This window comes from Kalmanozyma brasiliensis (genome assembly GCF_000497045.1).
Source record: "Kalmanozyma brasiliensis GHG001 unplaced genomic scaffold PSEUBRA_SCAF10, whole genome shotgun sequence".
NCBI classification, from domain to species: domain Eukaryota; kingdom Fungi; phylum Basidiomycota; class Ustilaginomycetes; order Ustilaginales; genus Kalmanozyma; species Kalmanozyma brasiliensis.
This window is the reverse complement of record NW_015961949.1, coordinates 133,394-156,941: the sequence shown is the minus strand read 5'-3', so window position 1 is coordinate 156,941 and position 23,548 is coordinate 133,394. Positions and strand designations below refer to the sequence as shown.

The 23,548-nt window shown below is 58.4% G+C and overlaps 8 protein-coding genes across 8 annotated transcripts; 5 read left to right on the top strand and 3 right to left on the bottom strand.

Annotated features, from left to right (window-relative positions):
* Positions 1 to 1,286: 1,286 nt before the first annotated feature.
* On the top strand, positions 1,287 to 4,256 carry PSEUBRA_000707 (uncharacterized protein; the record flags this gene model as incomplete). The annotated part of the gene is made up of 1 exon (XM_016434023.2): positions 1,287 to 4,256. The coding sequence occupies one exon, from the start codon at positions 1,287 to 1,289 to the stop codon at positions 4,254 to 4,256; it is 2,970 nt and encodes a 989-aa protein (XP_016294482.2).
* Positions 4,257 to 6,330: 2,074 nt separating this feature from the next.
* Positions 6,331 to 10,227, top strand: PSEUBRA_000706 (Cation-transporting P-type ATPase, N-terminal; the record flags this gene model as incomplete). Its single annotated transcript, XM_016434029.1, has 1 exon — positions 6,331 to 10,227. One exon carries the CDS (start codon positions 6,331 to 6,333, stop codon positions 10,225 to 10,227), a length of 3,897 nt encoding a protein of 1,298 aa, XP_016294481.1.
* A 467-nt stretch (positions 10,228 to 10,694) lies between these two features.
* Positions 10,695 to 14,462, top strand: PSEUBRA_000705 (Type I phosphodiesterase/nucleotide pyrophosphatase/phosphate transferase; the record flags this gene model as incomplete). Its single annotated transcript, XM_016434026.2, has 1 exon — positions 10,695 to 14,462. One exon carries the CDS (start codon positions 10,695 to 10,697, stop codon positions 14,460 to 14,462), a length of 3,768 nt encoding a protein of 1,255 aa, XP_016294480.2.
* Positions 14,463 to 14,967: 505 nt separating this feature from the next.
* Positions 14,968 to 15,774, top strand: PSEUBRA_000704 (Actin cortical patch SUR7/pH-response regulator PalI; the record flags this gene model as incomplete). The annotated part of the gene is made up of 1 exon (XM_016434022.1): positions 14,968 to 15,774. The coding sequence occupies one exon, from the start codon at positions 14,968 to 14,970 to the stop codon at positions 15,772 to 15,774; it is 807 nt and encodes a 268-aa protein (XP_016294479.1).
* Positions 15,775 to 15,991: 217 nt separating this feature from the next.
* On the bottom strand, positions 15,992 to 16,840 carry PSEUBRA_000703 (Ribosomal protein S7 domain protein; the record flags this gene model as incomplete). Its single annotated transcript, XM_016434017.1, has 1 exon — positions 15,992 to 16,840. The coding sequence occupies one exon, from the start codon at positions 16,838 to 16,840 to the stop codon at positions 15,992 to 15,994; it is 849 nt and encodes a 282-aa protein (XP_016294478.1).
* A 289-nt stretch (positions 16,841 to 17,129) lies between these two features.
* Positions 17,130 to 19,253, bottom strand: PSEUBRA_000702 (SANT/Myb domain protein; the record flags this gene model as incomplete). The annotated part of the gene is made up of 1 exon (XM_059464475.1): positions 17,130 to 19,253. One exon carries the CDS (start codon positions 19,251 to 19,253, stop codon positions 17,130 to 17,132), a length of 2,124 nt encoding a protein of 707 aa, XP_059320911.1.
* Positions 19,254 to 19,753: 500 nt separating this feature from the next.
* Positions 19,754 to 21,703, top strand: PSEUBRA_000701 (Peptidase S10, serine carboxypeptidase; the record flags this gene model as incomplete). Its single annotated transcript, XM_016434021.1, has 1 exon — positions 19,754 to 21,703. One exon carries the CDS (start codon positions 19,754 to 19,756, stop codon positions 21,701 to 21,703), a length of 1,950 nt encoding a protein of 649 aa, XP_016294476.1.
* Positions 21,704 to 21,790: 87 nt separating this feature from the next.
* Positions 21,791 to 23,143, bottom strand: PSEUBRA_000700 (Carbon-nitrogen hydrolase; the record flags this gene model as incomplete). Its single annotated transcript, XM_016434002.1, has 1 exon — positions 21,791 to 23,143. The coding sequence occupies one exon, from the start codon at positions 23,141 to 23,143 to the stop codon at positions 21,791 to 21,793; it is 1,353 nt and encodes a 450-aa protein (XP_016294475.1).
* Between the last annotated feature and the right edge of the window lie 405 nt (positions 23,144 to 23,548).

The window sequence follows — 23,548 nt, the reverse complement described above, 5'->3', positions numbered from 1 at the left end:
ACAGACCGGAACGCACACGCACACGCATACGCACGCGCAGGTCAGCCACAAGCAAACAAACGGCGGCAGCACGCCTCCGGCCCGCCTGATGCGGACAGGCTTGCCAAAAGAAGAACAAGAAGAACAGGGTCCAGCATGCGTGCGTGTGTCCTTTTTTGTTTGTGCGTGGCTGCTGCCTGAATTTAGAGGTTAACCTAGCCTAAGAAGGATGTTCCGAAGATCGTTCTGCCAAGGGTCATACGCCGCCTGTTTGAATTTTTAGGTTTGGTCAGGGCTCGTCAAACGCAACAAACTTCAAGGCGCATTCGGGCATGTCGGTCAAGATAGAGGACGACCAAAACACAGCCGCAATGTGTCCATATACTCGATGAAATAGTCATGAACCGCTTTTCTTGAGCCGTCAGAGTGGTCACAAGCCACGCGCACCAAATCCTATCTCCTCTCGCATCCGCCGACGACGTCGGAAGCTGTCCGATTTCAAGCTCCAGCCGTCAGAAAGTCCGACAGGACTGCTCGATACGCTCGTTTCTGATCATGCTGCGTCGGTCTCCCACCTGTTTGCGAGCAGAGACGCCCGACTCGATTGAGCTCGACGCAGACGCCTGCCTTAGTTGATCTGCACAATGGAGATCCTTTCCAAATCCCCTGGCTCAAAAGAACATGCTCGTGCAGATCTTGCAGCTTGCAACGCTTCGTCGTTGAGTCCTCGCATCGGTCAAGCGATTCTGCCGCAGAGCCCATCAGATGACGTGCAGCCTTGCTAGCCTTGACAGAGTCAGTCTCTACAAGACTCGACAATCTGATTTTGTTCAGCTGTCAGGTTCAGCAACAGCCTGGAGCCAGCTAGCATGCTGGACCCGGTACAATGGGTCGCCATTTTTATCATGTTAAGTACGCTTCACGAAGGGCGGGGCCCTTGTCACGCTGACAAATCCAAGTTTCAGAGGAGCGTCGCCAGGGTGCAGGAAGAAAAAAAGTTGCCGACAGCAAAGAGCTTTCGTGTGGAAATTTTTCCACAACGGCGAAGCTCTCCTCATCATCAGAGTTGCTCATCGTTTTTCCAACGCTTGCTCTTCACATCGGATCCACTCCTGTCACAGCACGGCGAGCCGAAGCGGAGGAAGAAGAACAGACATTGCAGTGCGGCGCCATTCCGACACGCTCCTCCCAACGGTCGAATCTACTTCGTCATTCCCCTCTCGGTTCTCTTCCGCATCACAGATCGCTACCACCAAAGACCACAGACACTCATCGCTTCGGCCGCGCCCGACTACGACCGTGACAAGATGGCATCGGTATCGGCTCAGCCCGAGCTGGCGCAGCCATCGACGCTGCTGACGCATCCTACCCCGGCTGCTGCCGATTTGGCGCGTCATGCCACCCTGCCAGCGACCGGCTTCTCCACCACAAAGACCTCGTCGGTCTCGGTCGGCGCAGCCTACAAGCTGTCATCTGACACTCGGATGCTGCGCCGCCTCAAGGGAACGCTACCGATCCTCATTGCCGGCCACGCGCTCAACCTTGTCAACCCTCAGACGCAGACGCCCCTTCAGAGCTTCACCCTCTCCTCCGCAGAGATCGCTTCTTCGGCCCCACTCACGCTTCTACGCTCCCTCGGTGCAGGACGCACTCTTCGTACCACCTACGTCGGAATCGAGTCGCATGCTCGAGCAAAGTCGGGACGCGGGCTTGTCACGGCGACCCATCACCTCTATGCTTACGTCGAGGAGCTCTCTGCAAAGGGCAAGGAATTCGCCGAAGTCCAAGTCAAGAAGGAGTCGCTTTCAGTGTCCAGGCCCATTCGTCTCATCCACGCCCTCGGTGATGGAAGACTCGTTCTCACCCACTCGGACGATACTCTCACCATCGTTGCTTCCTCGCCCATTACCTACGACGACCAGGCTTCGACGCAAGCAGCTGCCACTTCATTGCACATTGTCGACACCGTAGAAGCTACTCATCCCCAATCTCAGCAGAGATGTCATCTCTTCGTCAATCTTCTCGACGCTGCCTCGGCCAAGAGCCTTATCTCGGGTAGCTCGCGCGTCGAAGAGGCCGCTGTGCTCGGTTTGCGTATCGCTGTCACCTCGGATGCCAAGCTGCCCAGAGTGCCATCAAATGTCGAGGAGGACGCCAGTAAGAAGAAGAAACGCTCCAAACGCTCCAGGAAGGATGGAAACGCCATTGATGACGAGGATCCGCAATCATCCGACAGCTCCCTCCCGACATCGCCCACGCCTACAGGTCCTCTCTCGCTCGAGCTCACCGCCTTTGTCAAGAGCTTTGATGGCGCCTCGGATTCGGCCATCGCTACCATCAAGCTTGGCCGCGTTCAACTCCCTGATCTCGCAAACGCGAGGCATACCACAGACGTGCAACTGCATCCGGACGGACGGCTTGTCGTTCTCGGCTTCGACGGCTCTCTCACCTCCATGATTCTGGCCACATCAGCCACCAGCGAGCCTCGCTTTAGCAACATCAGCACCGGCGTGCTCGACGCTCTGGCTCTTGCCAGCGGTTCGCGCCCTTCTTTCACCTCGACTGCCTCGCCATCTTCCTGCTTGCTTCTGAGCCGCGATCATGCTTTGATTGTCGGCGTCACAAAACCATCTTCGGTCACCGCCGACAAGGAGCGCGTGGTGTCCCTCATTGTGGATCTCGAGCTTAACGCAGTGCTCAAACAGATCGACTGGATGGTCCCCTTCGTTCCCGCCAGTCTCGAAGCTTCCTCTCATGGCTCGCTTCAGCGAATGACCACCATCTCCGCAACGCGTATCGCAGGCTCCACCAGCGTCATCACCATGGGACCTCCCACCGTCTCATCTCGCACTTCGAGCTCCTCGGACAAAGCCGAGGTTTTGGCTCAACTTCACCAGCGCAGAGTCTGCGTGCTTTCGGTTCCTTTCGTTGTACCCGAGGTCAGTGTCCTCCGTGATGCTCTTGGCAAAGGCGAGCTCACCGCTCGGTGGCTTCGTAGTGCCAGCGACGAGCTCGACGAAGCCGTCAAGGGGACCTCGGCGTCGGATGCAAGCCGAATTGCACTCCTCGATCAGATCAGGACCGTTGCTCAGGGCAACGGCAAGGGATCCGCTAGAACTGGCGAGATCAATTCGATCCTCTCTGGCTGGATCGACGCTACAACAGCAGATGGCCGCATGCTGGAAACGCTTTCCGCGCATGAAGCCGACACGTCGTTCTTCGGCTCGCTGCTCGGCCTGCTTCTGCCATCGCCCTCGCAACGAAGCAGCAAGGGCAGTCCAGCTACTCCACCAGCCTTCTTCCCGCGGAGCGCGCTTCTCACCCTTCTCAAGCATCCTCGAGTCCACCCGTCGATCTTTGCCACATTGAAGCCTTCTACCGACACGGCAGCAAGTGCACGCAGCGCCTCGGTGCAGGCCAACGGTGCTCACCTGACCGAGTTCTGGTCGAGGTTGGGAGCCTGGAACGATGCCCAGCTCCTCCGTGTGGCCCTCAAGCGTATGTCCGACATTGGCGAAGATACACTGGCTTCGCTCTTGCTTTCTGCAGTGCGAGGATTGCTCCAGTCTCGAGGCAATGCGAAAGCAGCGCAGCAATACATGCTCTTGCTGACTCATATTGTGCAGCTGCGCGTCTCCCGACCCGCGCTGCGAAGTGCCCTCAAGATGCAGCTTCGCGACGACGTGGACCAGGTAATGGCACTGTTGCAGCTTTGCAATGCATGGCTGAGCCAGACAATCCAGCGTCCACTCTCGGAAGCGGACGAGGACGCTGCGGCCAAGGGCGATTTTGCCAGCCTGGCTTCGCTGAAGGGCAAGAACAAAGCGCCGAACGCAGATGCGGTGATGGCGCTGGCCAACGATGTGCTCGACACGTTCTTCCCTCTGCTGCTGGCCACGCCGCGGTCCCATGCTACGGTGCAGTCGCTCTCGTCGACCATCTCGCGCTACCTGCAGCTGCTGTCGACGCTGCGAGTGCTCAACGCGCCGCTGTCTGCGTTCGCCAAGCTGCAGCAGGAGAATGATCTTCTGGCTTTGACGGAAGCCAAGCAGAAGAAGAGCCGAGGAACGACGCTGTCGGCGAGCGGTGCGGTAGCATCAGCGGGCAACACCAAGGTGAGCGTGAGCAGCAAGGCGGATGCAGCCGCGAGGGCCGAGATGGGCGGTGGATTGGGACTCAAGCTGGGTACGCAGGGCGAGACCAAGACGCGTCGTCTGCAGTTGCTCGAGCAAAGCATGCTGGTGGGCGCCTACAGCTTCGAGCGTCTGGAGATCTGATGATATGGACCAGCAGTGTGCGTAGGCGTCACGTAGCGACGAGAGATCTGCGCTGCATCGGGATTGGCCACGGATCGGCGAGTGTACCGGTCAACAAGGCGTCTAGCATCGTCATTGCATCTTGTCCTGCTCTCGCAGCTCTTCCTCCCACAAATACAAACGAATGAAGGCGACTTGCAACCTCTCTCGATTGCGCGCTGACTGTGACTTGACCGGTGCAGCAGCCTCATTTGAAACGGTACCTTGACATGGATCGCCCCCTGGCCATGACCCTCCGATCGGTGATGGCTGGTATTGGATGCCTGCGGTGCGGGGCGGAGTGTGCGGAGCAAAGGAATCAAAGCCAAGACTTTGCCTTGAACCCATTGGAGCGCACGTGTCGCCGGCTTTGAATGTTGATTGGGTTCGGCGGTGAGGCTACACGGTAGCTGGCGGCAGTCTGAAAGGCATGAGTGAGATGCCAAGCAAAGCCCTTTTCTTTGCCAAGCCTTTTTAGGGACGGAGAAAAAAAATAAGAGGAGAAAAGGGCACAGCCTCTGTTCGAGAGAAGCTTTCCAACGAACATTTTCCTTTGCGCCTGTCTCTCTCGTCAGCTCGCAGGCGCAGCACAGCAGCATCAGAGCTCGAGCCACGCGAAGCTTGGTTGATGAGCAGCGTCATCACTAGACTCGTCAGCCAGAAAGCCGCAAGTCAGAGCCTTGAGTCGTATGCTCAACCAGCACCATGATTGATCGAAAAGTGATCTTCTTAAGGCTGCTCGGACAGCGGGCAAAGAGCACGACTAGCAGAAAGGTTCTCATACTGTAGTGACAACCGCACGTGGGCTCGCCTGATCGCCGAGCCAAGCTAGGGTGCAAGCCAGACAATAGCAAGGAAGATGGATAGAGTGGATGCCAAGGGGTCCGACAAGGGTTGAGGGCTGTCAAGCAGCAGAATAGCTCCGCATAAGAGTCTAGCTGCCCTTGAAGCTCTCTCTCTGAAAGCGGTCGGACAGCGGGCATCAAAAGCCAGAAGGCTGCTGGTTGCTGCAGGGCTCAAGCTCAGGCCAAGGGAGAAGGCGGGGCCAAGTCTTGGCAAAAATCCATCCGATATGCATCGAGAATCATGCTAAAATCCAAAATTAGGAAATTCCTCCAAAGCTGCTTTTTCCGATAGTTCGCTCTGCTGTACCATTTTCTGGTCTGTCTCAGTGACGCCCAAAAAGCACAGCCTGCAGGCCGAGTTGTGGGCCCTGATTGCTGTGCAGAGAGAGCGCTTTCGATTCATGCCCATGCCATCATCTGTGCCTTTCAGCTCGGTCAAGTGGTCTCCGAAGCTCACACACACAAGCTTGGCTCGCAGCATGGTTTCGAAATCTCGATGGCCATGTGCCGAAGTGAAGGCAAGGCAAGACAAGCTTGGCTGGCGAAAGTGCCTCGCTTGTTCACATAGCCTCCTCTCTCGACTGGTTTGTGCGAGCGTGTGTGTTGCTTTCTCAGCTGCGCGCCTCTTGGACTGCATCTCTTGTGCCTCTGTGTTGCCGCCCTTTAATTTTCAAAGTCCGTTGACGGCTTGGCATTCTGCAAGTGCGCTCGCCTCTCTCTCTCAACGCCTCGCCTCGTCTGATCGCGCCCGTTGCACGTTCCTCCCCAGTGCCACCTTCATGAGCGCATAGTCTCACTCACTCCCTCTCGCCCTCTTCGCGGCTGCTGAGTGCCTGCTCAGCAGTCAGGGCCGTCGCATTCTGCCAGCCAGCAGCGCGACCGGCACCACATCAACCGCAGAACCAACACTTTGTTCGCATCCACTTTTTTCATCTGCGCCTCGCCAAAAGCCTGGTCCCAGTATATAGTCATCACTAGCTTCTGTCTTCGCCATCCTTTCTTCTTCTCCTTGGAATCTCTTCAACTACCATCCCCCCTCCCACTGTTACCTTCATTGGTCACCGTGGAAGCACACTTCCATTTCCGTCTCTATTTCAACCACAGGGCATGGTCAACTGAAGCTCTCGCTTAGCGCGTCCCTCCCAACGCACACAGCTTCGACTCCCCGCACCGTCTCTTCCCAGCTACAACTACCCCATCCTCCTGTCAAAATGTCGGCCAGCATCGAAAAGACCGACTCGCCCGTCGCTTCCTCGGAGCCCGTTCAGACCGAGAAGCCTGGCTTCCTCGGCGGCATCAAGCAGTCCTTCAAGGGCGTCACCCGTTCCGGTCGTCGTGAGGCGCAGGCCAAGGCGCTCGCCGCTGAAATCGAGCGCCAGCGCAATGTCGACCCTCGCCCCTTCCCCCTCAGGCCCATTGAGCTCGCTGATCTCCTCGACCCCAAGAGCGTAGAGAAGCTTCGCGACATGGGCGGTGTCAAGGGCGTTCTCGCCTCGCTCGGCACCGACGAGCACCGCGGCCTCGACCTTGGCGGAACCAAGACCATCGAGGCCGGCGGTGCAGCCACTCAAGACATCGAGAGCGCTCCCACCACCACCGGCAAGAGCCGCGACCCCAACTTTGTCGATGCCTCCGAGGAGGACCGTGTCCGCGTCTACGGAAACAATGTCCTCCCCGAACGCAAGTCCAACAGTCTTCTTCTCCTCATGTGGCTCGCTCTCCAGGACAAGATTCTCATCTTGCTCTGCGTTGCTGCCGTCGTCTCGCTTGCTCTCGGTATCTACACCAGCACACTGCCTCCCGAGGAGGTCGCCTGTGTCGTCAACGGTATCGAGACCACCTGTGAATCCATCCACATCGACTGGGTCGAAGGTCTCGCTATTCTCATCGCTATCATCATCGTCGATCTCGTCGGTTCCGTCAACGACTACCAAAAGGAGCGCCAGTTCAAGAAACTCAACGCCAAGAAGGAGCAGCGCGACGTCAAGGTCCTCCGTCAGGGAAAGCCCGCTCTCATGTCTGTCTACGATGTTGTCGTTGGTGACATTCTCCAGCTCGAGCCTGGTGAGATTGTCCCCTGTGACGGTATTTTCCTCCGTGGCCACAATGTCAAGTGTGACGAGTCTGGTGCTACCGGAGAGTCCGACATGATCCGCAAGGTCACTTACGACGAGTGCATCACCGATCTCGAAGAGGCCCGCCGCAAGAACGAGAAGCCCAAGAACCGCGACTGCTTCCTCATCTCTGGTTCCAAGGTCCTCGAGGGTGTCGGCGAGTACGTCGTCATCGCTGTCGGTCCCACCAGTTTCAACGGCAAACTCATGCTTTCGCTCCGCAGCGACGCTGAGGACACCCCGCTTCAGTCCAAGCTCAACCGCCTCGCCGATCTCATCGCTTGGCTCGGTTCCACCGCCGGTATCGTTCTCTTCACTGCCCTCATGATCCGATTCTTCGTCCACCTCGCTCAGGAGCCGAACCGCTCCTCCAACGACAAGGCCCAGGATTTTATCAACATTCTCATTATCGCCGTCACCGTGGTGGTCGTTGCCGTGCCCGAAGGTCTTCCTCTCGCCGTCACCCTCGCTCTTGCCTTTGCTACCAAGCGCATGACCAAGATGAACTTGCTTGTTCGTCTGCTCGGCGCCTGTGAGACCATGGCCAACGCCAGCGTCGTCTGCACTGACAAGACCGGTACTCTTACTCAGAACGAGATGAGCGTCGTCGCTGGTAGCATCGGTATCAACTTCAAGTTTGCCGATCGCCTCGAGGCCAACCGCAAGCGTGTCGAGACCGAGCACGACGCCGGTTCCTCCACCCAGACTCGTATCGTAGAGCAGAACGACCTCAACTCCAACATCAGCGCTCCCCTCCAAAGGCTCTTCAACGACAGCATTGCCATCAACTCGACCGCCTTCGAGGAGGCCAAGTCGGAGGACGATGACGAGGCTGCCGTCGCCAACCCTGTTGCCAAGGTCAAGAAGTTCGGTCTCTCCGGTCTCTTCAAGTCCAAGAAGGCTGCTGCCACCGAGGAAAAGAAGAAGGAGAACGGCTTTGTTGGTTCCAAGACCGAGACTGCTCTACTCAAGATGGCCAAGGATCTCAACTGGGAGGACTACCGCGCCTCGCGAGAGCGTGCCGAGGTCGTCCAGATGATCCCTTTCAGCTCCGAACGCAAGGCCATGGGTGTCGTTGTCAAGCGTCCCGAGGGCGGTTTCCGTATCTACCTCAAGGGTGCCTCCGAAGTGCTCACCCGTCTCTGCACTCGTCACGTCGAAGTCACTGAAACCACCTCAGACAGCATCCAGATCGAGGAGCTCAACGCTGCCAAGCTCGAGAAGGTAAACTCTACCATCACCGGATTCGCCAACCAGACGCTCAGGACCCTCGCTCTTGTCTACCGTGACCTCGAGTCGTTCCCTCCCCAGGATGCTAAGATCGACGAGTCTGGAGACGTAGAGTACGCTTCGCTCGCTCAGGATCTCACTCTGGTTGCTATCGCTGCTATCGAGGACCCTCTCCGACCTGGTGTCACTGAGGCCGTCGCCGCGTGCGCCCGCGCCGGTGTCCAGGTCAAGATGTGCACTGGTGACAACGTGCTCACTGCCAAGTCGATCGCCACTCAGTGTGGCATCTACACTCCTGGCGGCATCGTCATGGAGGGCCCCGTCTTCCGCAAGCTCAGCCGCACTGACATGATGGAGGTCGTCCCCAGGCTCCAGGTGCTCGCCCGTTCCTCGCCCGAAGACAAGAAAATTCTCGTCGAGACCCTCAAGAGTCTCGGTGAGGTCGTCGGTGTCACTGGTGACGGTACCAACGACGGTCCTGCGCTCAAGACCGCCAACGTCGGTTTCTCGATGGGTATCGCTGGTACTGAGGTCGCCAAGGAAGCTTCGGACATCATTCTCATGGATGACAACTTTGCTTCCATCGTCAGCGCCATCATGTGGGGTCGCTGTGTCAACGACGCTGTGCGCAAGTTCCTGCAGTTCCAGCTTTCGGTCAACATCTCCGCCGTCATCGTCACTTTCGTTACCGCCGTCGCCTCCGAGGAGGGTACTTCCGCCCTCAAGGCTGTTCAGCTGCTCTGGATCAACCTCATCATGGACACGCTTGCTGCTCTTGCCCTCGCCACCGACCCTGCTACCCCTGATCTGCTCGACCGCAAACCGGACCGTCGCACCGCTGCTTTGATCTCGACCGACATGTGGAAGATGATCATCGGCCAGTCGATCTACCAGACGGCTGTCATCCTGGTGCTCAACTTTGCCGGCAAATCGATCCTCAACATGCAGACTGGCACTCCCTTCCAGCAGCAGCGCAGCGACACGGAGCTCTCGGCCATCGTGTTCAACACGTTTGTGTGGTGCCAGCTGTTCAACCAGGTCAACTCTCGTTCGCTCACCAGGAAGCTCAACATCTTCAGCAATCTGCACAAGAACCCTTGGTTCCTCGGCATCTTGGCCATCGAGATTGGCTTCCAGGTTCTGATCATGTTCATCGGTGGTGCTGCCTTCTCGGTCATCCGTCTCACTGGACGCGACTGGGGAGTATCGATCGTTGTCGGTTTCGTCTCGTGGCCGCTGGCCGTTCTCATCCGTCTGCTGCCCACACAGCCGTTCGAGAACTTCCTGATCAAGTACAAGCTGATGCAGGACCCCAACGCGCTCCCTCCTCCCGTCTCCGAGACCGGTTCCGAGGACGGCAAGAACGTCCGCGCCCGCACCTTCTCCGAGTGGCTCCCTGCCGTCGGCCAGGTGGGCGAGCAGCTCAACTCGTTCCGCAGCATCCGCGGTGGTCGTATCGCGGCCACCCCTCGTATCTACGAGTCGCGTGAGCGCCAGCTCAAGTCGGCCAACTTCCACCACCAGAGCGTGCTCGCCATGGTCCCTGGTTTCGTCGTTGCCAGCATCGGCGGCAACTGGCGCTCCGAGGGCAAGGAGGGCAAGGAGGACAGCAGCGCCAAGCCGTCCGCTCAGCAGCAGGCGCCCCAGGCAGCCTACGAGCCCCCCGTCGACATGACCACGCTCTACAAGGAGGGCAAGGTCACCTTCCACCCCGAGACCAAGAACGACGACGCCCTCATGCGCCGCTTCCAGGGTAGCGCCTAAAGGCAACATATACCCCTTGCTCTGCAGACGAGCAAGGCTGTAAATATCATCAATCATTGTAAATAGGGCTTCGTTCATCGCATTAGGTCGTTCATCACTCCTGGACTCGTTGGCAGATGGGAGAAGGTTCTCTCTCGTCTTTGTATATAGTGTACAATGTAGTCTTTGCCATCATCGCCTGTTCTGTGCTTGCGCTGTGTGTGTGTCGGCGTTTGTGTAGCAAGGTCGATCGTGCCGAGGGCCATCATGGTGGGAGCAGAGCTCAGAGTGTGAAAAGCAAGGAGACGGCGGACTTTGGAAGCTCACGACGTCAGCGCTTCGCCATGCGGAGGTCTGCCATGTGGAGTCGCGCTTGTCGAGCACGGACTTTTTTGTGCAGTTCGACTTCTTCTCGACTCGATTCTTCCCTCTCACCATCGTCCATCACTGACCTCCTCTTTAGACTTCTAGAGAGTCAAGGGCTAGATATGGCGCCTTCTTCGTCGGCGCTCAATCCGCCGCCCTCGCTTGCCGACCTTCGGCGCGGCGACCAGCCAGCACCAGCACCAGCACCAGCACCGACCACCCCACAGCATCCAGCGTTCGGCGACTCTCTCCGGCGCCGTCAACGTCGAGCCTCGCATTCCTCTCATGATTCGCACGACTCGCATGGCTCTCATGAGTCGCACTCTTCACATTCCTCCTATGCCGCAAGACACCCTGACCGCGTACCGCAGAAGGCAGCATCGCCGAACAAAGCCTTCCTCAGCGTGCTGGCCCTGCTCGGTCTCGTCCTGGTGTACACCTCGGTAGGACTGTGGCTGTTCATCAAGGGGTTCTTGTTGACACGGCACGAGCTATCCGGGATCAACGAGTGCGCAGAGACGGTAGAGAGGCATTGGACACTGCCTGGTCCGCCGGAGAGCTTTGACGATGCGAGCCTGTTGAACTGGGCGGAGACGGTGTTGGATCCGAGGGTGGGCAAGGGCGAGTGCAGGTTGGCACCGACACATAAGAAGGCCGTGGTGCTGATCATAGATGCGCTGCGGTACGACTTCGTTGCTCCTCTTCCGCCGACGACTGAGGAAGACAGCACAGGATGGACACCGAATCCGTACTACCACAACATCCTCTCGCTTCCCGCAGAGCTGACTGCGAAGCATGGCAGCCCGGCATACGCAACACAGAAAGGTCCCAGCTCCTTCCTCGCTCACTTTGCAGCTGATCCACCTACGACGACTCTGCAACGACTCAAGGGTCTCACCACGGGGACGCTGCCCACCTTCATCGAGGCAGGCGCCAACTTTGGCTCGGCCGGCACGGGCATCGGCCAAGTCAACGAGGACAACTGGATCGCCCAATTCAAGCGCTCCATCCTCACGTCCAGCAGTACGCAAGACAGAGCAGGACTGGTCTTCGCAGGCGACGATACGTGGAGCACTGTCTTCCCCAACCTCTTCGACGCAGAGACCACGTGGACGTACGACTCATTCAACGTGGAAGACCTCGACACGGTCGATCGGGGCGTCGAGTCGAAGCTCCTCCTCTTCCTGCAGCAAAATCACCCGGATCGCCAGGTAGGCGTGCACGATTCCTGGCGGCTGCTCGTCGGGCACACGCTGGGAGTGGATCATGTGGGACATCGCTTCGGCGCCAGCCATTCAAAGATGAAGGTCAAGCTGGAGGAGATGCAGCTGCTGTTGAAGAACATCACGGATGCAGTGGACGAGGAGACGCTCGTGGTGGTGATGGGCGATCACGGGATGGACGAGAGGGGTGATCACGGAGGTGATGCTGAGCTCGAAATCGGAGCTGGGCTGTGGATGTACTCCAAGGGCGGGTTCGGGTCCGTTGGTCGTCGAGTGGAAGACCGCCTCGACCCTGCAGAGTACATCTCCACTCCGGAGGTCGAAGCGATCTTGCCAAGCAGGATTCCGTTCAGTCCGCTTCCTTCCCCTCCATACCCCAGTCAAGGGCACAGGAGCGTACCGCAGATCGACCTCGTACCCACCATCTCGATCCTCCTCGGTCTCCCCATCCCCTACAACAACCTCGGCAGCATCATCCCAGACCTCTTCCCTCACCCAGACACGCGACTCCTCGCTCTGCGCATCACAGCGACGCAGATGCGCTCGTATCTCACGGCGTACTCGCAAAAGTCACCAGATCTGGCGGCGTTCAAGCCGGAGTTCGACGCGCTCTGGCTGGACGCTGTGCGGGCGGATGCGGAGCTGGCGCAGCTGCTGGCCAAGACGCCGAGTGCGAAGAATCAGGTGACGATCGAGGCGGCGTGGAGGAAGGCGGCGCAGGCGTACCACCGGTTCAACCGGGTCAGTCTGGTGAGGGCGAGGGAGGTGTGGGCGCAATTTGATATGGTGAGGATTGCCGTGGGACTGGTGGTGCTGGTGTTGGCGTTGACGACGGCGTGGGTCATCAGGGATGGTGCGCTGAACGGCTTGGTTGCAGCGCTGCCCAATACTGATACCGACGCTGCTGGTGACAACAGCAAGGTCGAGCAGGTGAGGCCGAGTCAGACGACAGAAGAGCTCTACACGGTGGTCAAGCGATCCATCTCCCGCCCGATGCTCACTGGCTCCGTGGTAGGAGCAGTCCTACACTTTGCAACCCTGCTACCACTCCCCCTCGCCGTGGCCACACTCCTGAAGCCGCTCACACTGCTCGACAGCGTGCTTGCCGGCGCATCCATCGCATCCCAACTATGCCTGCTCATCCAGCACTTCCCCCGCAGCATCTCCCACCGAAAGGATGATGACGAAGCCAGCACGACACCGGCTACCACCAAACTCCTCGCCTCCTCCGGCTGGCTCATCCTCCTGATTCACTCGGCCATCTTCGCCTCTAACTCGTTCCTCGTCTTTGAAGACCGGTTCGTGCTTCTCTCGCTCACCACTCTCCTGCTCATTCGGGGCCTGCTGCTGCTTGGCGCCTCGCCGAACGCGCACACCAAGACGCGCGCTCTGATGCACACCCTCCTCGCCCTTGGCCTGACACGGGTCGCAGCGTACCCCCGGGTGTGTCGCGAGGAGCAAGCCCCCCACTGCACCAGCACGTTCTTCGCCTCCTCTCCGTCCAACGCAGCATCGGCGCTCAACAGCCCGTACACCATCGCACTCGCTTACATCCTCGCCTACCTCTTACCCAGTTTCATCGCGCGCTTCTTGCGCGGGAGCAAGAGCTTCGTTGGCATTGCACCCGCGTTTTTCGACTGGGTGGTAAGGCCGACGCTGATGAGCGGCGCGGGGTATTGGGCGTTGGATTGGGCGAGCGTGCTTCCTGCCGTAGAGCGCAGTGGATGGGGAGCGACGCTGGAGTGGGTCAAGGGGTGGGTGGCTGTTGTAGATCTGGTCGTGCTAGCTGGGGTGGCGATGGCGTTTTGGATCTTCGCCCCGTTGTGTTTGGACATTCGACGCGAGCCTGCGACCCAAGAGGAGGAGAAGGAGAAAGTGAGAATTTTGGGATACGCCAACAGTTTTGGGAGCAGTTTTGTGCTGCTCGTAGGGTTGGTGGTGGGGGTGCTGTGGGTGGTCACCCAGCCGAGTGGGCAGTTGGCCTTGGGTTGTGTGTGGTTGTGTGGGATGCTGACGGTTGAATTGGGGGATGCGGAGAGGGATGTTCTCGTTCTTCATCGACAACGACTCGCGCTCGCCTCTGCAACCTCAACCACTTCCATCCCGGATCAAGGTGCACAGCCCTCAACGACAACAGCGAGCATCTCGACCCGCATCCACCTCTCCTCTGCCGAGATCGCAACGTTCGCCCTCCTCGGATACCTCTGCTTCTTCGGCACGGGTCACCAAGCGACCTTCCCCTCCATCCAGTGGCGACTGGCCTTCCTCACATCCCCAACACTTGCCTATCCACTATCGCCGCTGTTGGTAGCACTCAACTCGTTCGGCCACCTAACTGTCCTCCCACCGCTCTTCACGGTCCTCGCACTGCTATGGAACACCTCCCCGCTGCCACGTGGGTCAGGGACACGCATGACCCTCCCACGCAAGATCCTCGCTGCCCTGCTCACGCTGGCGCTCTACAACGGCGTGCTGCTCCTCAGCACAACAGCGCTCAGCGGCTTGGTGTTCAGACGCCATTTGATGCTGTTCAAAGTGTGGACGCCCAGAGTGATGCTAGCGAGCATAGCGAGTATAGGTGGACAGACAGCAGGCATGGCGGTCACCCTGGCCGCTTGGCAGGTGGCGAACAAGGTCAATGCTATTTTCGGTAGCGAGTTCGCTTAACCTTTTCCTGCCCACTTGCTTTTATAATACATCAATCGATACGTTGATATGGGACTGTGTGACGTTTGACGGTGGATGAGAAGCTCGTCAGAAGCAATGGGTGTGACCCGATCCGTGCGGGCCCCGATGGAAGACAAGTTTGACAGAGGGTGTGCAGCGGGACCCTCCTCTCGTTGCATCCGAGCCCACTGTTGCTTTTTTGTTCTTTCTGGAACAGCCAAGAGGAGCAACGATGCACGTTCGGCAAGAGAAAAGTGATTTTCCCGTGCTTCTCGCTTAAGGGGGGGCTGAGGAGTTGAAAGATACGCTTTTTAGGCGTGTTTTTGTTTTTGGAGTGTTTTGCAGCTCCGATTGCAGTAGGGGCTCTCTTTTGGGTGTGGCAAGGCTGGGCGAGAGGTGGTGGTGGGAGGAGTGGGGCGGTCGAGGGGGATGTGTTTTGGCTCGCATCCATGCCTGTTCGATTGTACACTGCTACTACCATCATCACCACTCGTTTTAGCCCAACATGACGCGAAGGTACTACTTCCCAGCGATCGCCGTGTCGTTCATCTCGATGATCCTGCTGGTGCTCATCACCATCTCGACGCCCACCACGCTATCCGACGCTACGCCGTTCGACTTTGTGCGTTCCAACAACCTCAATGGCACGGTCGACCTTTCGCCCGGTAGCAACGCCAACCGACCGGTGGGATCGATTCGTTTCGGTACGTGGGGGTACTGTACCACGCTCAACGGCACTGACTCTATCGGCTGTTTCAAGCACTCTCACGGCTATAGTGTCAAGCTCGGTAGCAATCCGGCGCAGTCCAACACGGAGGCGCAGGCGTTTGTTACGATTGGCAGCTCCTGGACGCGCGGTCTGGCCGTCCATGTCGTCGCTTTTGTCGCGGCTCTAGCTGGACTCGTCCTCACCGCCATCCCCAAACAAACCATTCGTCTCGCAGCTATGGCCGTCAACGCCATCGCAGCACTGCTGGCTCTCATCGCCTTCGCCATCGACATCGCCCTCCTCGCCTACGTCCAAACTCAACTCAAGAAGATCAGCAGCCCGAAAACCATGCCCGGCCCCGCATTCTACATGGCCCTCATCGCCATTCCTGTCGCGGTACTCGCTACCGTCCTCAACTGGTTGAACTGGAGGAGCGAGAAGCTCGACAACGTCGTCACCAACGGCTACGAGTGGGAGGAGGCCAATGACGGTGCCAAACGCGGGTGGGGGGAGAGGTTTAGGATGAAAAAGAGGGGTGCAAGTGCTGAGCCGGGGAGCCAACAGAAGGTCTTGGATGCTTACGAGGAGAGTAAGGCCACCTGAGCTGTGTATATATCAGCCTCCCCGAGGGAGAAGTCCTGCACAGTCGCTTCCATTGAACACAGTCATTCCTCTTCCACTGCGCCACGTGTGATGCCTTGCAGATTGCCTGCGCACACATCCCATTGCGGGTCTCTTTCGCTCGACTGACTTGAGCAACACTACCAAACACAAGAGCTCGCCCTGACGTAGAAAAAGGCTGGCATTCCCATCCTCCGCACTAGATCCTAACACTTGCATTAGCCCTGTTAACCGTCGCAATCCTGTGCTGCTCCTCCTTCTTCTGAATTGCGCTGCTGGTCCCTTCGACCACGGCCAAAAACTCGCTTGCCAACCTCCTCTCCAACTCCCGATCGGATCGCTTTTTGGAGGCCTCGATGATCCATGTCAACGCTTTGCGCTCCGACTGCCGTTTGGTCAACGCCACTGGTACTTGAAGACTTTTACCGCCCTGTTTGCGCGACTGGAGTTTGACCAGGGGCGCCGTGCGCGTGATGGCATCGTGAATCAGCGGGAGGGGGTTACTGTTCGTCAACGTGGAGATGAGCGCCAGGGTGCGGGTGGTGAATCGTTGTGCTTGCGCCTTTTTGCCGTCTTTCATGAGGAGGTTGGTCAAAAATTCCAACGTGGGGTCGGCTTTCGGAGGGAGGGTGGTGGGCGAATACAATGGTCCAGAAGCGACATGGACCGGCGTGAGACCCTGGGACGGCGTCGAGATGGGTCGTTCCGGCGTGTCGGGCAGTTCGAAAGTGTTGGAAGTGGAAGTGGGAGAACCGGCAACGTCTCGAGCGAGGTTGTCGAGCACCCCCATAGCAGAGTCGATCGCATCGCGCTGCGTCTTACCCGGTCCAGTGGTCACACCGACCGAGTCTGAGTCGATAGGAGAGGCGACGGAAGACGGGCCGGCGGACGAACCAGCGCGGTGAGCCCGTGCGGGAGCAGCGTCGTTCTTGTTGTCCGCGATCCGGCGCAGCGGTGTCGTGCAGAAGGCGGCGAGCTTGGATGGGCCTGCGATGGAGGGCTGCGCCGAGACGGCCGTGCGTGTTACGGCTCGGAGGAGAGATGCCATTGTGTGCGATAGTACAGTGTGACGATGTTCGATGGCGTGCGTGCGATCGATCCTGTTGTCGTGATGCGAAGTGATGCAACGAGTCGAGTTGGTGACGATGAGGTGATGATCGCGAGCGGTGAATGAGGAGGGTGGTGAGAAGAAGTCGACAAGACGAGAAAAAGTCCAATCTCAGCAAGGCACATTCACGTGATGTCGACCTAAATTGGGATCGAAATTTCATCGGGAAAGCAAAATGCATAGAATACAGTGAGGGATCGGGACGACTTCGGTATATATGTGGCCAGCATCAAAGCTTGCGACGCTTGGCGCCGGGGACGATGGCGGTTCGTGGACGAGCTTTTGGCGTCGACAAAGAAGCCGTCAACTCTTCTGAGCTGGTTGTCGGTGCTTGTAGAATCTGGGAAGGACTTGCTGATGTCGTGCTGGGCACCGATTCGATGCTCGCTGGCTGCTTCGCATCGTCTCCGGTGCCTTCTTCATGCAACTCCTTGCTCTTACCCTTGTCTTTGTCTCCGCTCGGCCCACCAGCCTGGGCAAGACGCGCTCTTGCGCGGCGCAGTGTGAACACATGATCACGTATGCTCTTGTCCGAGAGTGCCATCCCCGTCTGCTCCGAAACCTTCTTGGCGATGCTGACAAACGTCCTGCCATCTCTCGCCTTCAGCTCGTCGTCCAGGTAAGACAACAGTGTATCATTCATCTCCTTCGTCCAGACGAGCGTCTTCTTCCTATCCATCAGCTCCGCAACCTGCTCCTCACCCAACTCTCCTTGGCTGTCGGCGGGGTCAGCTTCGGCAACGACCTGTTTCAGGCGCCGAGCCCAGCGCTCGCGGCATTGCGTCGAGTTTCGACCGGCCATCCGAGCTGCTACTGCGGCCCAATTGTCTTGCCCCACTAGGCGGACTGCGTTGATAAGCGAGGTGTCTTCTCGAAGGGACCAGGAGCCGGTGGCCAATGCTGGGTCGAGGGTGTTGCGGAAGCGACGGTAGACGACCTGTGGATCGCGGGCGACTTTGCCTAGCAGCGTGGGTGGTCGGTCGTTCGACGACGCTTCCTTGCCGGATGATGCAGGAAGAAGCGCGGATAGAGAGACGTTCGGACTGGCAGAAGCGTGCAACGTCATGAACCGCCATGCTCCGCGGAAGAGTGAAAAGAGCTCCTTGATGTTGTCGTCTTCGGCTGGCGTCAGATCGGGCTGATCGCGTTGTACAAGTGCGCTGCAGAAGGCGACAAAGCATGCGTGTGCGGTGCGGCCGGTGCCGAGCTCTCGAGCGATACTTTGCCACGGGACGGAAGCTCGAGATGAAGACGCAGATGAGGCTGGTATCGAAGGTGACGTGGGCTCTTGAACCTGCTCCGTCTGCGGTCGAGGGAGATGAGTTGATAGGTACGGCGTAGCCAAGCGGATCAAGTCATCGACCTCTTGATCACTCCAAGGCTTAGTGTTGACGCTAGGCCGAAGCAGTCCATACCAGCGTGTCTTGACCTCTTCCATGCTTCGAGTTGGCATGCGAGCTGCGATTGTTGCCCAGTCCAATCCCGTGCTTGCAAGTCTGCCTTGAAAGGACGTTGAAGGCTGATCTATCTGCGCATCCAACTCTTCAGCGAGTCGAAGCGCCGTCTCCTCGTCCATGTTTGCAGCTTCGGCAAGCGCATCTCCATGAAAAGCAGGATCCATACTCAGCTGCATTGTGCGTGCTTTCATCGCCGCGCCCTTGACAGCCGTACGCAGCTGCTGATCCTCAGACTCGAGCCACATTCGGACCCCCAGGGCATTGTCGTACTCGGCCCGTTCGATCGACTGCAGTCGCAGCAGCGGAATCTGCTGCACCATGGACGCTGAGAACGGACAAGTAGCAGCTGCATCCTCGGCCAGCTTGTGACTGCGAATCACCTCGAGCGACAAGTCCTCTGCATCGACCACGTCGGCTACATCGAGCGAGCGAAGGGTAGACTTAAGCTCTTCGCGTGTCTTGGTGAGGAAATCGAGCGCCTTCTGCAGCGAGCGCTGATGCTTGACATTGCGCTTCTGAGCATTAAAGAGGTATCTCTTGTGCTGTAAAAGTGTCGTGAGCTCCTGTCGGTCCGCTGCGATGGATGCTAGCGTGGCAGAGAGCTGTTCATCGGAGAGCAGTTGCGTACTGCCGTGCATTGACGTTGACGGCGGAGAGGAGGCGTCTTCTTGCTCATCGACTTGCTCCGCGGAATCAGTGTCATCTGCGCTCGAGTGAGAGCTGATCGAGACGCTGTCGTCGCCACCGTCGCTGGAGACCGAGTCGTGATCTTCATCGGCAGTCTGCGTCGGTGGGACGGTGGCCGCAGGTGCATTGACTTCAGCTTGCCTGATGAGTTGACGCAACACAGCTTGTGGGTCCGAGTCAGAGTTCGGATCGGTCACGCGACCGTCCATCGTGACGGCGATGATACAGTGCAGCAGCGCATTCCTCTTGCAGAAGCACGCGCTATCGTTGCTAGAGGTGTTGGACTGTGACGATGGAATGCAAGAGCAAAGCCGTCCGCGGCATTGTTGGCTGCGGATTGGACCCTGAGCCGCTGGGCAGCAACCTAACAACTTCGATATATTCCGAAGCGCGCCCGACCGCGGAGAGAGGGTGCCGAGCTGCACGGGACAGCGCTGCGAAGATTGTCGGCTGTCACGTTGGAAGCATAGCCAAAAGCATTGCTTGCATGTCAGGAGGCGCTTCCTTTGACAGTCACACGCTTCCTTCCAAACTACTCACAGCATCCACCCTTCTCAATCGCACACCACGCAGAAAGCTGCGTCGAACCTAACGTCTCCGACCCCCATCACCTCCCTGCCGCCAAGATCGTACGAACCAGCATCAGAAACCCTGGCATCCATTCTTCCTACGACACATCGCCCCCCACAGCCTCGAGCATAACGCAACCATGCGGCTCGTAGACCCTCGACAGGTGCTGCTGCGGCGCGGCGTGCCAATACCACCCGCCTCTTCCTTCCACGTCCCTGGCCTGCCCGACCTCCATGCCGAGTCGTCCTCGTCTGCACTTGCACATCCGCTGCAGATGTCCGCAGGCTACCTGCCAGCTCGACCCGACGACGAGGGCGGCAATAAGGACAATGCGCACCTCTTCTTTCTGCTGCTAAGAGCGCGTCATGTGCCTGCAAAGCGAAAGCTCATCGTGTGGTTCAACGGCGGACCTGGCTGCTCGTCGTTCGATGGTGCCATGATGGAAGTTGGAGCTTGGAGGATGGACGGCAAGGGCGGTCTGGTGTGGGTCAAAGATGGCGCGAGCTGGAACGAGTATGCCGACATTCTCTTCCTCGACCAGCCCGTCGGTACTGGCTTCAGCTATGTCAACACCAACGCCTACACCACAACCTTGCCACAAGCCGCCGACGAAGTGGTTCACTTTTTGGAGCAGTTCATCAAGGTGTTCCCCGAATATGCACGGGATGTCGAGCTTCAATATGGCACCCAAGGCAGCGGTGTCGATGTCTTCTTGGCCGGAGAGAGCTTTGCAGGTCAATACATCCCTTATACCGCGAAAGCCATCCTCAAGTCACCCAAACCCCCCGTGTCGCTCCAAGGCATCGCCATCGGAAACGGCTTTATCGACCCCAAAAGTCAGTACGGCACCGAACTCGAGCTTATGATCGAGAAGAAGATCTGGACCAAGTCATCGGACAAATATCAGACGGTCGCGCGCATCGTCGAGGAGTGCCACAAGGAGCTCGATCGAACCTCCTCGCGCGATATTGGCAAATGCGACGAGATCCTCCAGACCATCGTTGCGAGCACGACCACCAAGCAGCCGGGCGCATCCGGTTTCACGTGCATCAACATTTACGATCTGCGTCTCACGGACTCTGCGCCAGCATGCGGCATGAACTGGCCAACGACGTTGCCGGCCATGTACGAGTACCTGCGCCGACCGGACGTGCGCACCGCGCTGCACGTCGATGAGCACCACAAGCCCGAGGCGTGGGTCGAGTGCAATGCGAACGTCGGCTCGGCGATGCGCAAGGACACGACTTCGCCAGCGTCAGTGACGTTGCTACCAGAGCTCATCGATCAAGGAGTGCGGGTGCTGCTCTTCGCCGGCGAAGAAGATCTGATTTGCAACGCCATCGGTGTCCGCCGCACGGCGGAGAACCTGGAATGGGGTGGGATTAAAGGGTTCGGCGACGCAGAGGCGCAGGATTGGTACGTCAACGGCAGCCTTGTGGGCTCATGGAGGACAGCGAGGAATCTGACCTACGTAGGAATCAAGGGCGCCAGTCACATGGTCGGCGTAGACAAACCCATCGAGAGTCACGACATGATGGTACGCTTCATGGGAATCGACTTCATGAAAGTAGCCGGGCCTAATGCGCTCATCCCATCGCGCGTGGGCAACGAGCCGGACCGCGTACTCATCACGGGCGGCGGCGGCGGAGTGGCAGAAATCGGCAAGGACGGATCCCGCGTCATTCCCGGGTCAGGGAAAACAGAAGGCGAGGTGGCAGAGGAAGCACGATGGAGGGCGTACTACGATGCGGGGTCCTTCGCGCTGTTGATCTTGGTGCTGGCGGTGGGCGTGGGGACGTGGCTGCTGCTGCGCGCGAGGAAGCAAAGGAGGCTGGATTCGAGACGCATCGGGAGAGGTGGAGCATTGCGTCTCGCCTCGACAACGCAGTTGGGTCCGACGCCGAACGGGAATGGCGACGATCACGAGTTGGAGCATCTCGTGGGCGGGAAGCGCGCAGAAGACGAGGACGACGTGGAGGAGCAGGGCGAGGAGATCTTTGGTGTCGGAGATGGGGCGTTCAGCGACGATGATCACAGCGATATCGGGACGAGTCTGGATAGGAATCGTGTCGACGGTCCACGCAGCTGAGGTCTTGACTTCGATCATCAATGCAACTCTTTCATGCATCCGATATGCTGTGACAATCGACGCGAAAACGTGGACTGGCATTGCTGATCACCTCTGAAGATGATCGTATCGCATCCTATACATCTCCCTCGCGTCCCTGAGGACGTTCAAATCGATCGACTGGAGCAGCATGACCTCCCTCTCATCCGGCACTTCCGCCACGACGTTCAAGAACGGTGCGCAGATTCTGCTTCTACCCAGCCCGATCAGAGGCGTTTCCAACTCGTCATCGGCAACCCCGTCTTCGTGCTGCTTCCTGAGGCTCTCTCTCAGCTTTTCGATAACCTTGTCATCCATGCTCGGCCCTGACACATTACACATTATCAGCACAACTTCCAGCTCGACCGCCCTACTCAGGCACAACGTGTCCAACATCAGCGCCTCCCCCACCCCGTTCCACAGCAGCGCCTTCGCCCCGCCATCGCTAGCGTACCAGCAAGTGGGTGCAAAGATCACATCCGGACCCGGCGCCTGATCTTCCGCATCGAGATCCGAGACCTGATCCTTGGCGTATGGAGGCGAAATCATCTGATAAAAGCGTTCGTACCAGGCGAGGTCCCAACAGATGGCCATAGCCGCGCGCAATCTTGTACCGCGTTTGGTCTCGATGATGAAAGTCGATGGGCCGTGATGCTGTTCTGGGTGGGTGTGCTGTTGCGAATGGAGGAGGGTCTCGCGTTCGGGGTGCCACAAATTCTGCTTCGTGTAGCGATGAAGCACTTGGCCGTGACGAGAAATGTAGTAAGAGGTGTTGAAGAGTTCGTCCTCGTGCTCATCGTCCTGTGTGGGAGCGTGCTTCTTGGGCTTGCGATGAGGAATCTTATCATGATCCTTGAATTTGGATTTGTCCTGCGGCTCGGACTGGGAGACGGGATGGTCGGCGAGGATGTTGGCGTGTGGTTGGGTGCCCAGCTCGACAACTGTACCCGCCACAATGTCGATATCGTACTTTTGGGCAACGTGGATGATGATCTCGATCCACGCCTTTTCGTTTCCCTCTGCCTCGTTCGACCCGCTCCCCTTACCCTTTCCGCCTTCCGCAGTTTGCTGCTGTTGCGCCGAGCCAGCCTCTCTGCGCTGCACCTCCCTCACCCGCCGCCACAGATCATGCGTCGCTCCGCTCAGAAAGTACTCGGGGAAGACGACGACATCTGCCCCCTTGCGCGCGGCGCAGCTGGCCCACTGCTCGAGCTTGTCCAGTCCCGCCTGGCCTACATCTCCCTCTTCCGGATGGAGGCCTGATTCGTCAGGTAACACCTGGGCTACGGCGATGTGCAGGAGCGGGTCCTTCGTTTGACCGGAGGAGGTTGTGAACGGTGCAGGAGCTAGGAGCGATCGAGGGTGGGGCCGAGTGGAGGAGAGCTCGCCGATAAAGTCGATGGTCTCGTTGCTGGACGACATGGCTGCCATGTATCTCGTGCTTTCGCGACCCAAGCTTCGAGACGTGGAGGAGCAGGGATGACAGGCTCGAGCATCAAGGCTAGAAGAGTTCATCAAAAAAAGTCGGGTTGATCTGACCGCAGCGGCTAATACGCCGGCTAAATTCTTGAGTCAGCTTCAGGGTGCGGACGTTGATTGCCGGTAGCGCGTCCCGCGTGAGACTTTGGAGTGGATCGATTCGCAGCATGCAGCCGCCGTCAAGGTTTCCTCGTCTCGGACCTTCCTTCAGCTCGACTGGGACTGTGGATGGATCGTGTGAAAAGCTGATTGATCCCTCGGGATGCCTCCGATGCTCACAGTTCGGTTGTCGGAGGAGGAGCCGAAGGACTGCGATTCATAGGAAGGAAGCTCAGTCTTAGACTCTTG